The 17407-nt window shown below is 37.1% G+C and overlaps 1 protein-coding gene across 2 annotated transcripts in view; it reads right to left on the bottom strand.

Annotated features, from left to right (window-relative positions):
• The window catches only part of crtc3 (CREB regulated transcription coactivator 3), a 47179-nt gene that overhangs the window by 14056 nt on the left and 15716 nt on the right, over nt 1-17407 (bottom strand). Inside the window, exons 5-8 of one of the 2 annotated variants that reach the window (XM_041786649.1) lie at nt 13283-13345; nt 6554-6657; nt 1851-1889; nt 1272-1357 (exon numbers count right to left, since the gene is read on the bottom strand). In XM_041786649.1, coding sequence (XP_041642583.1) covers nt 1272-1357; nt 1851-1889; nt 6554-6657; nt 13283-13345 — 292 coding nt within the window. The remainder of the gene's footprint in view (nt 1-1271; nt 1358-1850; nt 1890-6553; nt 6658-13282; nt 13346-17407) is intronic. The other variant, XM_041786657.1, reaches the window with a different exon arrangement.

Genomic DNA, 17407 nt, shown 5'->3' on the forward strand with positions numbered 1-17407 from the left:
TCTCTTAACTGGACACTGTGTTAGAACTGTACATTTCAAATGAAAAATGAGTCTTACCGTCAGCTGCTAATATCAGTCCTCATGATCATAACCTCTCTGAAGAGAGACAGAGCCTTGGATATCAGCTCCAGCGGTCCATGCCGTTCTGCATGATGTGATTTTGTGTTGACTACAATCAATCTTTATCTGAGGATTGGTCATAGGTAGTTTATCGAAGTCCACTACAACTCTGCTCGGCGTAGGCCTCTCTCTCTCCCTCTCTGCTGCTGCATCAGTGTTTATGACGCTCAGGTGTACAGTTCCCTTTGTTTCAGCCTCTTCATTACTCACAGTGATGACAAAAAATCCTTTCGTACTGCTGATGACATTAAGCCTTTGGTTAACCAGGAAAACCTCACTTAGATTAAAATTCTGCTTGACGAGAAGGCTCTGGCCAAACTTTCCCACTTTCCCTGCATAGTCCCCAGCGATACTGAGGCTGCGCAGAGCTTTGACGTCATCGTGCATACATAATTAGCCATGTGCTTGCTGTCTGAGGAGATAACCCCAGCACCGCAGGACAGTAGATGTAGTAAGATTAGGCAACTTTTAGTTTATATTAACGCATTCTTGCAACATATCTTCTCGGTTACACAAAATATAATATGAACGTATTCAGTATTTACTTATCTGGTCGTTTGCATGTTTTCTGCTGGACATTTTTATATTTTTATCTGCCGGACTTCCACCCTTTTTACTGGCCAATGAACGGCAAATGCCGGCTAATGGAAACTCAGGTGTCAAGTACTGGTGGTGGGTCAGTACCAGCACCAAAGCGCAAACAAAGGCGACTGTCACCAGCCCCGGACTGTTCATTATCCGCCATGCTGCTGTTGTTGGTTTTGTTTTTCAATACAGGAAAAAGAAGCAGAGATGGCGTTCTCCGTGCGTCGAGACGTTGTCCGTGCGTTGCGGTTTTGATCGGGATATCCCAATTGATTACAATGACCATGTATACAGGAGTAACCCTGTTTGCTCACGCATGTAAGCGGGTTATTCCGAATGTTTCAGAAACCGGAATATTGACCTTAACCCGAATATTTACTGCATATAAACGTAATCAATAAAAGCTCTTATCTTAGGGAGTCTGTATTCATGAAGAGTAAATATAATGGGATGTAAATACAGCACGATAATAGGAAACATCATTGCAATTTACACCATAACACGTATGATAACTGATATAAAACTGATTTAAGAAATAGAATCACAGGTGCAAGTGTGCATTTCACCTTCTTGGCCTCCCAAAGCTGCTTGGGCAGAGGTTTACAGACTCCCATTAGACTCTCATCATTAGAGAGTGGCGGGAACGAGAAGACTGGGGGGGGGCAAAAAATAAAAAATAAAATAAAAACAACAAATTGTCTACATATAATCAATAAAATAAAAACAACAACAATACATCTTCATATATTCTATTAACTTAAATAACATTATATAAACAACGTACATATTATCAAAAAAAAAACCTTAATATAAATAAGATCTTCATATAATCTATAAACTAAAATAACATTTATATAAGTAATGTCTACATATAATCTATAAACTAAAATAATAACATTTACATAAATAACATCTACATATAATCTATTGACTAAAATAACATTTATATAAATTATGTCAACATATAGTCTATAAACTAAAATAATTACATTTACATAAATAACATCCACATGTAATCCATAAACTAAAACAACAAATATTTAAATAACATCTTAAAACTCACATTCACACATTAAAACCACATGTTAAACAAATTAGACAACATGAATGTTAGGTGTAAATATTAGAGGACGCTGCAGACTCACTGTTTCCTGCTCCATCCACCTCGGCATCATTAACACTCGCTGTTTGTCAAAGACAGAAACACAAAAATAGTTAAACCCATTTTAAAACCATTTTCTTGGTAGTCTATAATAATTATTCAAATATATTTATATTTTTAATTTCAAACATTTATCTTTGATCAGACATTTAATTTAGGAATTTCATATTTATTTATTTTTATCTGTTGGTTTTGTATTCATTTCCTTTTAATTAAGTTATTTTTAAATTATTTGATTTTATTACAGAAGCCTTCGGATTTAAACATTTTGTTAGATTATTAGATGCATTTTCTTTGCTACTTTTACCTCCACCAAGGAGGATAGGAGGTAGCAACAAACTCAAAAAGACAGTCCTGTTTGTTAACAATATTAATCCAGTGTAAAAATCTGCGGTGGAATCAGCAGAATTGAAGTTAAGCTTGTAAAGCTTGTACTTTTTGGTTACTTTACTTTGTTGATATATTATTTTTGTTATGAGAGCATCCTAAGATGGAAATAAAATAAAATTCAAGACCTATAAGGAGTGTTCATATGATTTTACTTGTTCATGGTAGTGTGAAATTAATTAAAGCACAAATAATTGTGATAATTGTAAAATTGCAATTATTTCTCTGACAATAACCGTACCAAGAAAATCTGTAATCGTGACATCCCTATGTTCCACAAAACCAAGTTGCGGCATTGTTTGGAGTGAGCCCTAGTAGCCTCCAAACTGAAAGCCAAGTTCTATATAACGGGGGATGTCAGAGACAGGATGTGAAGTGGGCATCTCAAGTAGACAACACCCCAAGAAGACCGTTTCCTGCCATCCCACAGCAGTGTGTGACCAGGCTGTTCTGGCTGTGTATAGTTCTTCCACATGCTACTAAGGCTCCTGTTTGTTAAATGAACAAACTGTTACATTTCCAATATGTCTTGTATATTCAAACTTCAATCATCCAATCCACTAAACACCAAACCCTAAACCCTAACCCTAACCCTAACACCAAACAAGAGTCAATGGCAGAATCAGCTGTTTGTCATTGGCATATTTTCAACTCCAAACTTTGACGTCATAATCCCATAGATTGACGTTAGACTTAGTATTTAAAATCTAGTTTGTTAAATCGACACTTTCTTTCATTATTTCCATATAATAGCTGCCCATCAGATAAAGACTGGAAGCCTGATACTTCTACTTTTCACACAGCCCACGGACCTGAATGTGTGAGGGTGAAGAGCGATGATAGCCAGTGGAGAAAAAGACACCCCTGTTCCACCGCAATAAAAGAATACCACCAGTACGTACAATATCTGTGAACTTGAAATACTTTGTTTCATTGAAAAAAAAAAAAAAGAAAAAAGAAACTCTTTTTTGTTGTTGTTGCTTTTGTAGGGAGGAGTTGACCTATCTGATGCCCTCATCACTTACTGCAAAGTCCTGGTAAAAGACATTTTTGTACCATTTTATGGACATTGCCACAGTGAACGCCTTCATACTGCATGGAGAACTGGCCAGGGGGAAAGGTGAAAAACCCCTGACCCAGAAGGCCTTCAGGGAGACTGGCTGAGCAGCTGGCTCAGGTAGGCTCAGCTATCACATCCACACCAACATCATCTGCAGCTGCACCATCAACATCGGGCACGTCACATCACAAACCAGTACACATAACTGGCGACAAAAAAACAGGCAGACTGAAATGCAGGCAGTGCCATTCAAAGACTCCTGTCAGGTGTGGATCCTGCAACATCCCACTGTGTTTTGTGGCCATTAGTGACTGTTACATACCTGGCACAATGCACTCAGACTGTAGATTGCATGCAGATGTAAAATCAGTTGATAACAGTGTAATGTAAATAGTTTCTCCTGTTTTCTGTGACATATTTCATATAAATATTTTTTTTACCACCAAAGCACTTGTATGACCTGTTATTTTATACAATTTTAGCTGCAAAAACAGAAAAATTCACAAAATGTCCCTTTTTTCTTTGCTGAGTCTTTGACAGGGCTACTGATAGTGAATCTGCATAATAAGATGCCTCTAAGTCTAACCTTTCCATAGAGCCCAAGATCATGACTGTACACCAAAGCATTCAAAAGTTATAACCGTTTCACCAACTTGGGTGTCCATGGTGCCAAATGTGCCAATTGGAGTCTCCAATTGACACATTTGGGAACGCCTGGGCATTCTCTTAGAAAAACGTCTGTAAAATACTCATATACTGATTTTTTTAATGAAATTTTGTGTGTAAGTAGGTAGCACTTCATACTCTGCTCTCAACTTGTATTCAAGCCATTACACACAAGTCCCTTTTAGCTGTTTATTATTATTAACCTTTATTCAACCAGGTTGGTCCCATTGAGATTAAAAACCTCTTTTTCAAGGGAGACCTGGCCAAGACAGGCAGCAGCAAAAAACACAAAGTTACAAACGGAAATACAAGGAGATACAGAGTACAATTTACAAAACACAACGTTTTGGATTAAAACCATCTATGAGTCATATCTGGGGAATCAATTGTTGTTTATGATGAAAAAAGCCAAGCGAGGATTAAAGTATTTGTACTTTTATGTTCAAACTACAATAAATCAGTTGTAGTGGCACCTGCAGTAATTCCACATTGTTGAGGAAAAACTTTAGAATGTTACCTTTCAAAAGAGGCCAATCCCATGCATGTACACCAAAGGGTTCAAGAACAGTTATCATTTCTTTTGGGTATGTCTTGGTCAGGCGTTTTTCCCAAATTTGGACTTTAATTTCATGATTACAAATTTTATTTCTTATTTTGACCTTTTCAACTCATGATTTTGATTTTCTAATATAGTTGCCTTTAAAAAACATTATTTTTCAATTTAAATTTCATGTTTCAACATTTTTTTTCAACTAATAAATTTACTTTTCTAAGATTATGAGCCTTAAAACTTATCTTTTTAACTTTTTAAATGTCAAAATCATTTATCATTTTTTCATATTTTATTACTGGTGAAATTAGGTTGACAGTTTATGGTTAAAAAGGTTAGCCTGTTAAGCCCTTAGGTTAGACCTGAATCCAGAATCCAGCCCCTGCTGTGATTTGAGTTTGACACCCCTGCTCTAAATGATTGGAACTTCTGTGAAGTTATAAGCAAAACGTGACTGAACAAAATAAGATGCTAAATTAAACAGATATATTAATTGGGAAAAAACATGACTACGATTGCCTCCGCCACCTTTAAACTGTGGAATGCAAACACCTGATTCAAGAGGGGTCTGACTGCATATCGTACACTCTGGTGGCCACTCGCAGAGACCGTTCATCTGAGACACCATATCTCAGAACAGAAATACACCCTTAAGTTTTCTAAACAGAATCTGATTAACCTTCTGTTTAGGGTTAGGGTGTCAGGGTAATGGTTAGGATACCAAAGGTTAAAAGTAAGAAACCTGACCTGCCAAACGTACACAGCAAATTCAGAAGCGTTACATTTTTGGTGTTGGCCACATTTTAGCCAGTGTAGAGTTAATTTTACTCTGATAGAGTCAAATCTCTCAATATTTACTCTCAGATGCAAATGAGTTGGAGTTAAAAATGAGAGTGTCAGTTAATTAAATCTGTAGGTGTCACTGCAGCATTTTTAACTAAACTTTTCACTCTGAACTCTCAACCTGGATGTGACACTGGTAGTGTTATTCTCTCAGCCCCACCCCCATTTTCAGTCACTCGCTGGCAAGGCCCACCACGACGTCTCTGTCTGCAGTCTCTGCATTGACCTCTTGTGCTTCATGTTGTCTGGTAAGAAAATAATCTTTTCTGGACGATTTATGTTTTGGTTTAGATACGGATATTTTTCCTGTTGTGAAACCTGTAAGCTGATATAATGCCACAACTCTCGTGCTAGCCTTGCTTACTTGATATTTTTAAGTGACTTAATTCATTTAAAACTTGATTAAACTAACAAGAGCTAAAACAGTGTTCATGTTAAATGTTTAGTGACATTTAATTAGATTAGGCTTTACATCTAGGAATTAAATTGTTCTTATTCTAAAGTAATATAAATATTTGAAATATTTTATCATTCTGACTCTAAAAACAACAAACATCTAAAAGTCTCTGACATTTATTGGTTTTGACTAGGTCAACTTTGTAAACATTTTAAGAATTTAATTGTTGGTATTAATAAAGGATATAATAATTAAGAAACATTTGATCATTCTGATTCTGAACCCCTGATCTCTCTCCATCTCTTCATGGCAGAGAACAAGCCAATCAGTTTGAAGCTTTGAGAGGTTGATTAAACTGATGACATAAATCTGGACTTTTTATTGTGATTCTAAGCCCTTTTTACAGATTTTTAACCCTAAAAATCACTCTGGCTCTTATGAACGTCATCATTTTTTAAATCCTCTGGTAGAAAACAATTTTAAATTACAATCATAACATACTTTTATTACATCTTACTTTTCATATTTTTAAAATGAAACAGAAATGGAAAACAGAAAATTTACGTAGAAGGAACATTCTTCATCCCAAGACTTTGACGGGTATCTGAGCTTGTAATGCTCTTCACTAGTAGTTTTGGTATTCAAAGGGTTTTAACACACTCTTATCCATTCATACACATTGACACAGATGGTTAAAGCTGCTGTAGAGAGTGCCAAAGCTGCATTTATTGTACAGAGATATGTCGTAAATGATGCCTGATAGTTGATGTGAGAAAGTCTCACCGTTGCGTTGGGGAGGTGCTCGGCTCATTGTCTGATTGCCTCCAAATGGATCCTGAGGGTTTGGAATCATCGCGCTGGTATGAAGAGCAGAGTCTGAGTTGGTCCTGTAGGAGGAGGGACAGCTATAAATCTAATATCCTTCTATAGACAGCTGTTTAACATTTTAACTGTTTAAATAAAGTCTCATTCATGTTCATCATTCAAACAAATAAAAAAATAAATTACTGGCATATTTAGTGAGTAAAAAATTAATGCATTTCTTTATTCTATGATTTTTTTATGGATTGTATCACTGAATCAGTTTGATATTTAAATACTTTATAATTGAATGAGTTGTAAATGAAATATTTATATATGAACAGTTTTAAACTAAATACTTCACAAATTCATGTTTTAAATATAACATTTTTAAATAAAATATGTTTAAATTAGAGTTTAAGCTTTAAATATTTCTAAAAAAAACATTCACTCATTCACGTGGATAAAACAAAGTATTATATTCTTAATGTCATGTCTTTGGATATTGAATTAAATCAAATGTTTTAAAAGTGAATTTCAATTAAAAACATTACATTATTTGAATGAAACAGTTTACTGTTGAATGTGCTTGACTCAAATTAATATGAAAAAATTTTATTGAATATTTACATTCTAACATAACATAAAATAATAAGAATAAAAAAACAAAGACTTTTCAAAGGAAAAAACAAGTTGGTGACTAAAACCTAAGGTTCAAAAGTCACCAAGCAATTTACAAAGAGATGTGCCTGCAGCACGGATCCAAGCCAGGAGAACCCGTAGGGTGAACAAACGTGTGGTACTAAACTCCAGATCCAAACTAACCCAACGTGTGGTACTAAACTCCAGATCCAAACTAATCCAACGTGTGGTACCAAACTCCAGATCCAAACTAACCTAACGTGTGGTACTAAACTCCATTTCCAAACTAACCTAACGTGTGGTACTAAACTCCAGATCCAAACTAACCTAACGTGTGGTACTAAACTCCATTTCCAAACTAACCTAACGTGTGGTACTAAACTCCATTTCCAAACTAACCTAACGTGTGGTACTAAACTCCACTTCCAAACTAACCCAACGTGTGGTACCAAACTCCATTTCCAAACTAACCTAACGTGTGGTACTAAACTCCAGATCCAAACTAACCTAACGTGTGGTACTAAACTCCATTTCCAAACTAACCTAACGTGTGGTACTAAACTCCATTTCCAAACTAACCTAACGTGTGGTACTAAACTCCACTTCCAAACTAACCCAACGTGTGGTACCAAACTCCATTTCCAAACTAATCCAACGTGTGGTACTAAACTCCAGATCCAAACTAACCTAACGTGTGGTACTAAACTCCAGATCCAAACTAACCCAACGTGTGGTACCAAACTCCATTTCCAAACTAACCTAACGTGTGGTACTAAACTCCATTTCCAAACTAACCCAACGTGTGGTACTAAACTCCAGATCCAAACTAACCCAACGTGTGGTACTAAACTCCAGATCCAAACTAACCCAACGTGTGGTACTAAAATCCAGATCCAAACTAACCCAACGTGTGGTACTAAACTCCAGATCCAAACTAATCCAACGTGTGGTACTAAACTCCAGAGCCAAACTAATCCAACGTGTGGTACCAAACTCCAGATCCAAACTAACCCAACGTGTGGTACCAAACTCCAGAGCCAAACTAACCCAACGTGTGGTACTAAACTCCACATCCAAACTAATCCAACGTGTGGTACCAAACTCCAGAGCCAAACTAACCCAACGTGTGGTACAAAACTCCATTTCCAAACTAACCCAACGTGTGGTACAAAACTCCATTTCCAAACTAACCCAACGTGTGGTACAAAACTCCAGAGCCAAACTAATCCAACGTGTGGTACTAAACTCCAGATCCAAACTAACCCAACGTGTGGTACTAAACTCCATTTCCAAACTAACCCAACGTGTGGTACTAAACTCCATTTCCAAACTAACCCAACGTGTGGTACTAAACTCCATTTCCAAACTAACCCAACGTGTGGTACTAAACTCCATTTCCAAACTAACCCAACGTGTGGTACTAAACTCCAGATCCAAACTAATCCAACGTGTGGTACTTAACTCCAGAGCCAAACTAATCCAACGTGTGGTACTAAACTCCAGATCCAAACTAACCCAACGTGTGGTACTAAACTCCAGATCCAAACTAACCCAACATGTGGTACTAAACTCCAGATCCAAACTAATCCAAAGTGTGGTACTAAACTCCAGAGCCAAACTAACCCAACGTGTGGTACTAAACTCCAGAGCCAAACTAATCCAACGTGTGGTACTAAACTCCAGAGCCAAACTAACCCAACGTGTGGTACTAAACTCCAGAGCCAAACTAATCCAACGTGTGGTACTAAACTCCAGAGCCAAACTAACCCAACGTGTGGTACTAAACTCCAGAGCCAAACTAACCCAACGTGTGGTACCAAACTCCAGATCCAAACTAATCCAACGTGTGGTACTAAACTCCAGAGCCAAACTAACCCAACGTGTGGTACTAAACTCCAGATCCAAACTAACCCAACGTGTGGTACTAAACTCCAGAGCCAAACTAACCCAACGTGTGGTACTAAACTCCAGAGCCAAACTAATCCAACGTGTGGTACTAAACTCCAGATCCAAACTAACCCAACGTGTGGTACTAAACTCCAGAGCCAAACTAACCCAACATGTGGTACAAAACTCCAGAGCCAAACTAATCCAACGTGTGGTACTAAACTCCAGATCCAAACTAACCCAACGTGTGGTACTAAACTCCATTTCCAAACTAACCCAACGTGTGGTACCAAACTCCAGATCCAAACTAACCCAACGTGTGGTACTAAACTCCAGATCCAAACTAATCCAACGTGTGGTACTAAACTCCAGATCCAAACTAACCCAACGTGTGGTACTAAACTCCGTTTCCAAACTAACCCAACGTGTGGTACTAAACTCCATTTCCAAACTAACCCAACGTGTGGTACTAAACTCCATTTCCAAACTAACCCAACGTGTGGTACTAAACTCCATTTCCAAACTAACCCAACGTGTGGTACTAAACTCCATTTCCAAACTAATCCAACGTGTGGTACTTAACTCCAGATCCAAACTAACCCAACGTGTGGTACTAAACTCCAGAGCCAAACTAACCCAACGTGTGGTACTAAACTCCAGAGCCAAACTAATCCAACGTGTGGTACTAAACTCCAGATCCAAACTAACCCAACGTGTGGTACTAAACTCCAGAGCCAAACTAACCCAACATGTGGTACAAAACTCCAGAGCCAAACTAATCCAACGTGTGGTACTAAACTCCAGATCCAAACTAACCCAACGTGTGGTACTAAACTCCAGATCCAAACTAACCCAACGTGTGGTACTAAACTCCAGATCCAAACTAATCCAACGTGTGGTACTAAACTCCAGAGCCAAACTAACCCAACGTGTGGTACAAAACTCCAGAGCCAAACTAATCCAACGTGTGGTACTAAACTCCAGATCCAAACTAACCCAACGTGTGGTACTAAACTCCATTTCCAAACTAACCCAACGTGTGGTACTAAACTCCAGATCCAAACTAATCCAACGTGTGGTACTTAACTCCAGAGCCAAACTAATCCAACGTGTGGTACTAAACTCCAGATCCAAACTAACCCAACGTGTGGTACTAAACTCCAGATCCAAACTAACCCAACGTGTGGTACTAAACTCCAGATCCAAACTAATCCAACGTGTGGTACTAAACTCCAGATCCAAACTAATCCAACATGTGGTACTAAACTCCAGATCCAAACTAATCCAACATGTGGTACTAAACTCCAGAGCCAAACTAACCCAACGTGTGGTACTAAACTCCAGATCCAAACTAATCCAACGTGTGGTACTAAACTCCAGAGCCAAACTAACCCAACGTGTGGTACTAAACTCCAGATCCAAACTAATCCAACGTGTGGTACTAAACTCCAGATCCAAACTAACCCAACGTGTGGTACTAAACTCCAGATCCAAACTAATCCAACGTGTGGTACTAAACTCCAGAGCCAAACTAACCCAACGTGTGGTACTAAACTCCAGAGCCAAACTAATCCAACGTGTGGTACTAAACTCCAGAGCCAAACTAACCCAACGTGTGGTACTAAACTCCAGATCCAAACTAATCCAACGTGTGGTACTAAACTCCAGATCCAAACTAACCCAACGTGTGGTACTAAACTCCAGATCCAAACTAACCCAACGTGTGGTACTAAACTCCAGATCCAAACTAACCCAACGTGTGGTACTAAACTCCAGAGCCAAACTAATCCAACGTGTGGTACTAAACTCCAGAGCCAAACTAACCCAACGTGTGGTACTAAACTCCAGATCCAAACTAATCCAACGTGTGGTACTAAACTCCAGATCCAAACTAACCCAACGTGTGGTACTAAACTCCAGATCCAAACTAACCCAACGTGTGGTACAAAACTCCAGAGCCAAACTAACCCAACGTGTGGTACTAAACTCCAGATCCAAACTAACCCAACGTGTGGTACAAAACTCCAGAGCCAAACTAACCCAACGTGTGGTACCAAACTCCAGATCCAAACTAACCCAACGTGTGGTACCAAACTCCAGATCCAAACTAACCTAACGTGTGGTACCAAACTCCAGATCCAAACTGACCCAACAACTGGTACCAAACTCCAGATCCAAACTAACCCAACAACTGGTACCAAACTCCAGATCCAAACTAACCCAACAAGTGGTACCTTAAGCCAGACTAGAGTCGTTCTGCTTCTTTTACCAGTATCAGAAATACAGTCTGATACTGCTTTAAATGCAGGTATCAGTATTAGTGAGTACACAAGTTTCACCAATGCAATAGCTTCATATTTTGCTTTGTTTAGCCATGCTAAATATTAGCGCTTTAAACTGGAAATCAATCCCTCTCCTTGCCAGGGCTACCATCAATGGGGCCGTGTTTGTAGAGCAGTAAAGAAAAAGCAGAGGACCCACTGCAGCAGCAACAAATGGTGGCTGTACGACAGTTTTTCTCTGAATGTGACCGTTAAAACACCTTCCAGATCAGTGCTGTCAAACACAACAGGAAGAGACACAGTTTATCCAAAGTTAAGTAACTCTTCAACCATAAATCCCTACCTCTTACTTGTTTTTTCTTCTTGAAGCTAGCCGTTGTACTTTACTATTGATCCTTTTGATGCCTTTGAATCCCTTACAGCAGCATTTTCAGCGGGTCTGAAACTCATGTGGCTATTGGGGACGTTAATGATTAAATCCACAGCAGTAAACCCAATATTGAACATCTTTTTTATCCATTTTAATCCAATTAAGATAATTTATAACCGCTACCTTAAATGCGAACTGCCAAATTATGTACTCTTTGTGAGAGACTGTCAGCCAATGGCAGGCTGCACTATAATCGCATGAAGCTGCTCCGATAGAGCGCAATAGAGAGAGAGAGAGAGAAAGAGACTGTGATGCAGCCCCCTGTATTGTTTTTATTTTAATATTCAGCATTAAAACTTAATAATCAGCAGAAAAAACTTCAAGCTCACAGAGATGCTGTACATTACGATCCTATTTGTTGAGCCACGTTCTGAGTCAAATACAGGTCTACAATAATTTACTAGTCTGCACAGTCAGTCCAGAAAGTTCACACTGGTATCGGATCAGGACTTGGTATCAGCCGATACCCAACACCCACCTTAAATGGTAATTGAACACCCAGGCCCAAATTTAACAAATGAGTGGTACCAAAAGCCAAAGCCAGATTTTACCAATTAGTGGCACTGATCACCAGGATATCTGGTAACTTTTATAAAAATCATAAAAAAGAAAAAAAAATAACAACACAATCTTTTAAAAAAAAGTGATCTGGGATTAAAACATAGAAGCCCCCCCCCACCACACACACACACACACACATCCACACAGACACACACACAAAAAACCAAAACAAAACAAAACAAAGATATATGTCAATTATAAGGACGATAATGAGAAAAATGTTAAGGACAGTCAGAAAATAAATGGAAGAGAAAAAGTAAATCAAGGGTTTTCTAATTAGGACACAGAGTCAGAGAAGATATTCTGATCAGTGACAGACAGCTGAAAATTAAAGATAAACAAGAGATTAAATTACCTAGAAGAAAGAGTAATAAGATATCACAATTAAGAAACAGAAGAGATTAAATCAGATTAAACAAACTAAACCAGGAGTGTCAGAGTCACTGTGATGAAGAACAGATTAAATCGGATTAAACAAACTAAACCAGGAGTGTCAGAGTCACTGTGATGAAGAACAGATTAAATCGGATTAAACAAACTAAACCAGGAGTGTCAGAGTCACTGTGATGAAGAACAGATTATATCAGATTAGCCAAACTAAACCAGGAGTGTCAGAGTCACTGTGATGAAGAACAGATTATATCAGATTAGCCAAACTAAACCAGGAGTGTCAGAGTCACTGTGATGAAGAACAGATTATATCAGATTAGCCAAACTAAACCAGGAGTGTCAGAGTCACTGTGATGAAGAACAGATTATATCAGATTAGCCAAACTAAACCAGGAGTGTCAGAGTCATTGTGATGAAGAACAGATTAAATCGGATTAAACAAACTAAACCAGGAGGGTTAGAGTCACTGAGATGAAGAGCAGGTTAAATCAGATATGATGATGAAGATGAGGAGTTCACCTGTTGAGTTGAGATATCAATCTAAACCCAGGTCGTTTGTCCTCCATCGACAATGGCTCCTCCCTTAAAACCAGAACACAGACCTTTTTAATCCCTGGTGTTGATGAATGGGTTACTTTTTCATAAAAAGATGATTATACTTAAAAAGGCAAAATGACCCTGATTATCTCAATCAAATCAAATCAAATATACTTTATTGTCCCACTCAGGGAAATTTGTCCTGGACTCAGGAGCTGCTCCATAGATGCCCCCACAGCCACAACGACACAACAACACATCATCAGGCACAACAATACCAGCAAACAAATAACAAAATTATACAAAATGAATGCATTCTAAAAATTCATTATAATAAAAACACTATACATATTGCACAATCTTCAGCCTCAAGAAACATTGTTTAGGAGTTTGATGAAGGTTGGAACAAATGAATTCTTGAAACGGTTAAGTTTGCAGTGAGGGACTCTGAATCGTCTTCCCGAGGGCAGGAGGTCATATTCTGAGTGGAGAACGTGGGATGAATCGGTCACTATCCTCTGAGCTTGCCTAAGAACAGTTTGTTCATAAATAGACTGCAGGGTCTCCACGACTGTATCTACTTTAGAAATCAAACAAAATCTAGAGCAAAGTAAAAACACCAATGATAACGAACAATTCCCATTTAAAAAAGACATTGACAAAGAATTTAGATTTAACAAAGACGATAAAATAGGATTCACGTTTAATAAAGACGATAAAATAGGATTCACGTTTAATAAAGATGATAAAATAGGATTCACGTTTAATAAAGATGATAACGAAGGATTCACGTTTAATAAAGATGAAAATGAAGGATTCACGTTTAATAAAGATGAAAATGAAGGATTCACGTTTAATAAAGATGATAACGAAGGATTCACGTTTAATAAAGATGATAACGAAGGATTCACGTTTAATAAAGATGAAAATGAAGGATTCACGTTTAATAAAGATGATAACGAAGGATTCACGTTTAATAAAGATGATAACGAAGGATTCACGTTTAATAAAGATGATAATGAAGGATACATGTTTAATAAAGATGATAACGAAGGATTCACGTTTAATAAAGATGAAAATGAAGGATTCACGTTTAATAAAGATGATAACGAAGGATTCACGTTTAATAAAGATGATAACGAAGGATTCACGTTTAATAAAGATGATAATGAAGGATTCACGTTTAATAAAGATGAAAACGAAGGATTCACGTTTAATAAAGATGAAAACGAAGGATTCACGTTTAATAAAGATGAAAACGAAGGATACATGTTTAATAAAGATAACGAAGGATTCACGTTTAATAAAGATGATAACGAAGGATTCACGTTTAATAAAGATGATAACGAAGGATTCACGTTTAATAAAGATGAAAACGAAGGATTCACGTTTAATAAAGATGAAAACGAAGGATTCACGTTTAATAAAGATGATAACGAAGGATTCACGTTTAATAAAGATGATAACGAAGGATTCACGTTTAATAAAGATGAAAACGAAGGATTCACGTTTAATAAAGATGATAACGAAGGATTCACGTTTAATAAAGATGATAACGAAGGATTCACGTTTAATAAAGATGATAACGAAGGATTCACGTTTAATAAAGATGATAACGAAGGATTCACGTTTAATAAAGATGATAACGAAGGATTCACGTTTAATAAAGATGAAAATGAAGGAATCATGTTTAATAAAGATGAAAACGAAGGATTCACGTTTAATAAAGATGATAACGAAGGATTCAAGTTTAATAAAGATGAAAATGAAGGATTCACGTTTAATAAAGATGATAACGAAGGATTCACGTTTAATAAAGATGATAACGAAGGATTCACGTTCAATAAATATGATAACGAAGGATTCACGTTTAATAAAGATGATAACGAAGGATTCACGTTTAATAAAGATGATAACGAAGGATTCACGTTTAATAAATATGATAACGAAGGATTCATGTTTAATTAATATGATAACGAAGGATTCACGTTTAATAAAGATGATAACGAAGGATTCATGTTTAATTAATATGATAACGAAGGATTCACGTTTAATAAAGATGATAACGAAGGATTCATGTTTAATTAATATGATAACGAAGGATTCACGTTTAATAAAGATGATAACGAAGGATTCATGTTTAATAAAGATGATAACGAAGGATTCACGTTTAATAAATATGATAACGAAGGATTCATGTTTAATTAATATGATAACGAAGGATTCACGTTTAATAAAGATGATAACGAAGGATTCATGTTTAATTAATATGATAACGAAGGATTCACGTTTAATAAAGATGATAACGAAGGATTCATGTTTAATTAATATGATAACGAAGGATTCACGTTTAATAAAGATGATAACGAAGGATTCATGTTTGAGTAAGATGATTACAAAGGATTCATAAAGTAAATCATAAAGATGTTCAGATAAAATCAAATGGACTTAGTGAAAGTAGAACATCACCGATAGAGAGAGGGAAATTAAATAAACTGGCAGGGATCAAATAAAATCAGTGTAGACTTTTATGGGACAGAAGCGATCGGATGAGCTCCATGGAACCAAAAAAACCCCTGAGTGTACATCTACAGGAGATTAACAGAAACATGTCTCTACAGAGACTTTTCTCCTTCATGTTGGTCCCTAGAGAGACTGACTTAGCTAAATAAGACCAAAGATGGCTAGATGGAGGAAGAGGAGAGTGTGGGAATGTGACCCTGAAACAAACAACTGGTTTAAACCAGGCTGGAGGAGACTGAAGAAATTTATGTCTAGCCAGTCTGAGGGTTTAGACCTTTCTTTGGCCCTGTTAGGGTTGGAGGACATGGACTACTGTATGGGTACACAAGCTGGATTAGACTGTTCCTCTAGATCAGTGGTTCTCAACTGGTCTATCCTCGGGACCCACCACCAGCACTTGAATGAGCTATCACAACCCAAATTCCTGAAAAGTTTCAAAATCATAAATATATGAACAAAGAATGTTAAAATTTGTATCACATATGGAACAAACACAAAAAAACAAACAAACAAACAAACAAAAAAAAAAACAGGACCAGTGTGTTATAATAAAACCCCTAAACTGACATGCATGAATACATTGTATTTTACCCCCTACCCCATGGTATGTTGTACATTTATCGTTTTTGATATTTTGAGAAATGAACACTTACCAGATAATACTGATTAAATGGAAAAATAGAGAAAAATAAAATGTATAAGGTGCTAAGACCTTGTATTCATCATGGACTAGGGATAGGTACCTTTCACATTTGAACCGATACGGTACCGATTCCCGGTACCTGTGAACCGGTATTAGTACACAACGGTACCCATTTTCAGGACTTTTGATTGTGAATAATATGCAATAATAAATGTTAATATAACCTAAAAACGAATGACTTTTCAATATCAAAACACTATCAACTATCAAATATATCAAAAGAATTTGTACACATTTGTAATGGAACATCACAAGTGTTTTTAAAAAAAATTACTCCTACATGGAAAACCTAAACTACTATAACAACCAAGTGTTTTTTCTTTATATTTCACAAATTAAAACCCAGCCCACTACCTCCTATATCTCCAATGTCCCCTCTTGGAAAAATGTGCATTGGGGTCCATGGAGGGAAACTAAGTATAAAACAAATGAACAATAGAGTATGGAGTCAAAATAACTAAATAAATAAAGGTATAAAATTTTGCCAATGAAAATATTGCAAATGAAAGTAAACAAAGTACTTCCTCTACCATGAACTACCTGTATGGCATATCTTCTTTCCTCATACCATTCTTTTTCCAACAAAACTAAGATGTCATCTTTCCCTGGTAAGGCAGAGTCTGCCCCTAACTCATCAATCAATCATGCGCCCGTCCACGCAGAAGCATAAACGCCACACACAGGGTCTGTTACGTTCTATTAGTATTTACTTCAGAAAGTTAACAGGAAGTGGCACATTGTTTCATTCTACGATGAAAATAAGCAGTGAGGACGAGCCTGTGGCTCTGTCACTTCTTCAAAATCACTCTGGATCCATCCATCCTGACAGAGAGCTTCATACGGCACCAGCTGTGCAAAGTTGGAGAGAAACTTTTAGGACA

Source organism: Cheilinus undulatus, linkage group 1 (genome assembly GCF_018320785.1).
Source record: "Cheilinus undulatus linkage group 1, ASM1832078v1, whole genome shotgun sequence".
NCBI classification, from domain to species: domain Eukaryota; kingdom Metazoa; phylum Chordata; class Actinopteri; order Labriformes; family Labridae; genus Cheilinus; species Cheilinus undulatus.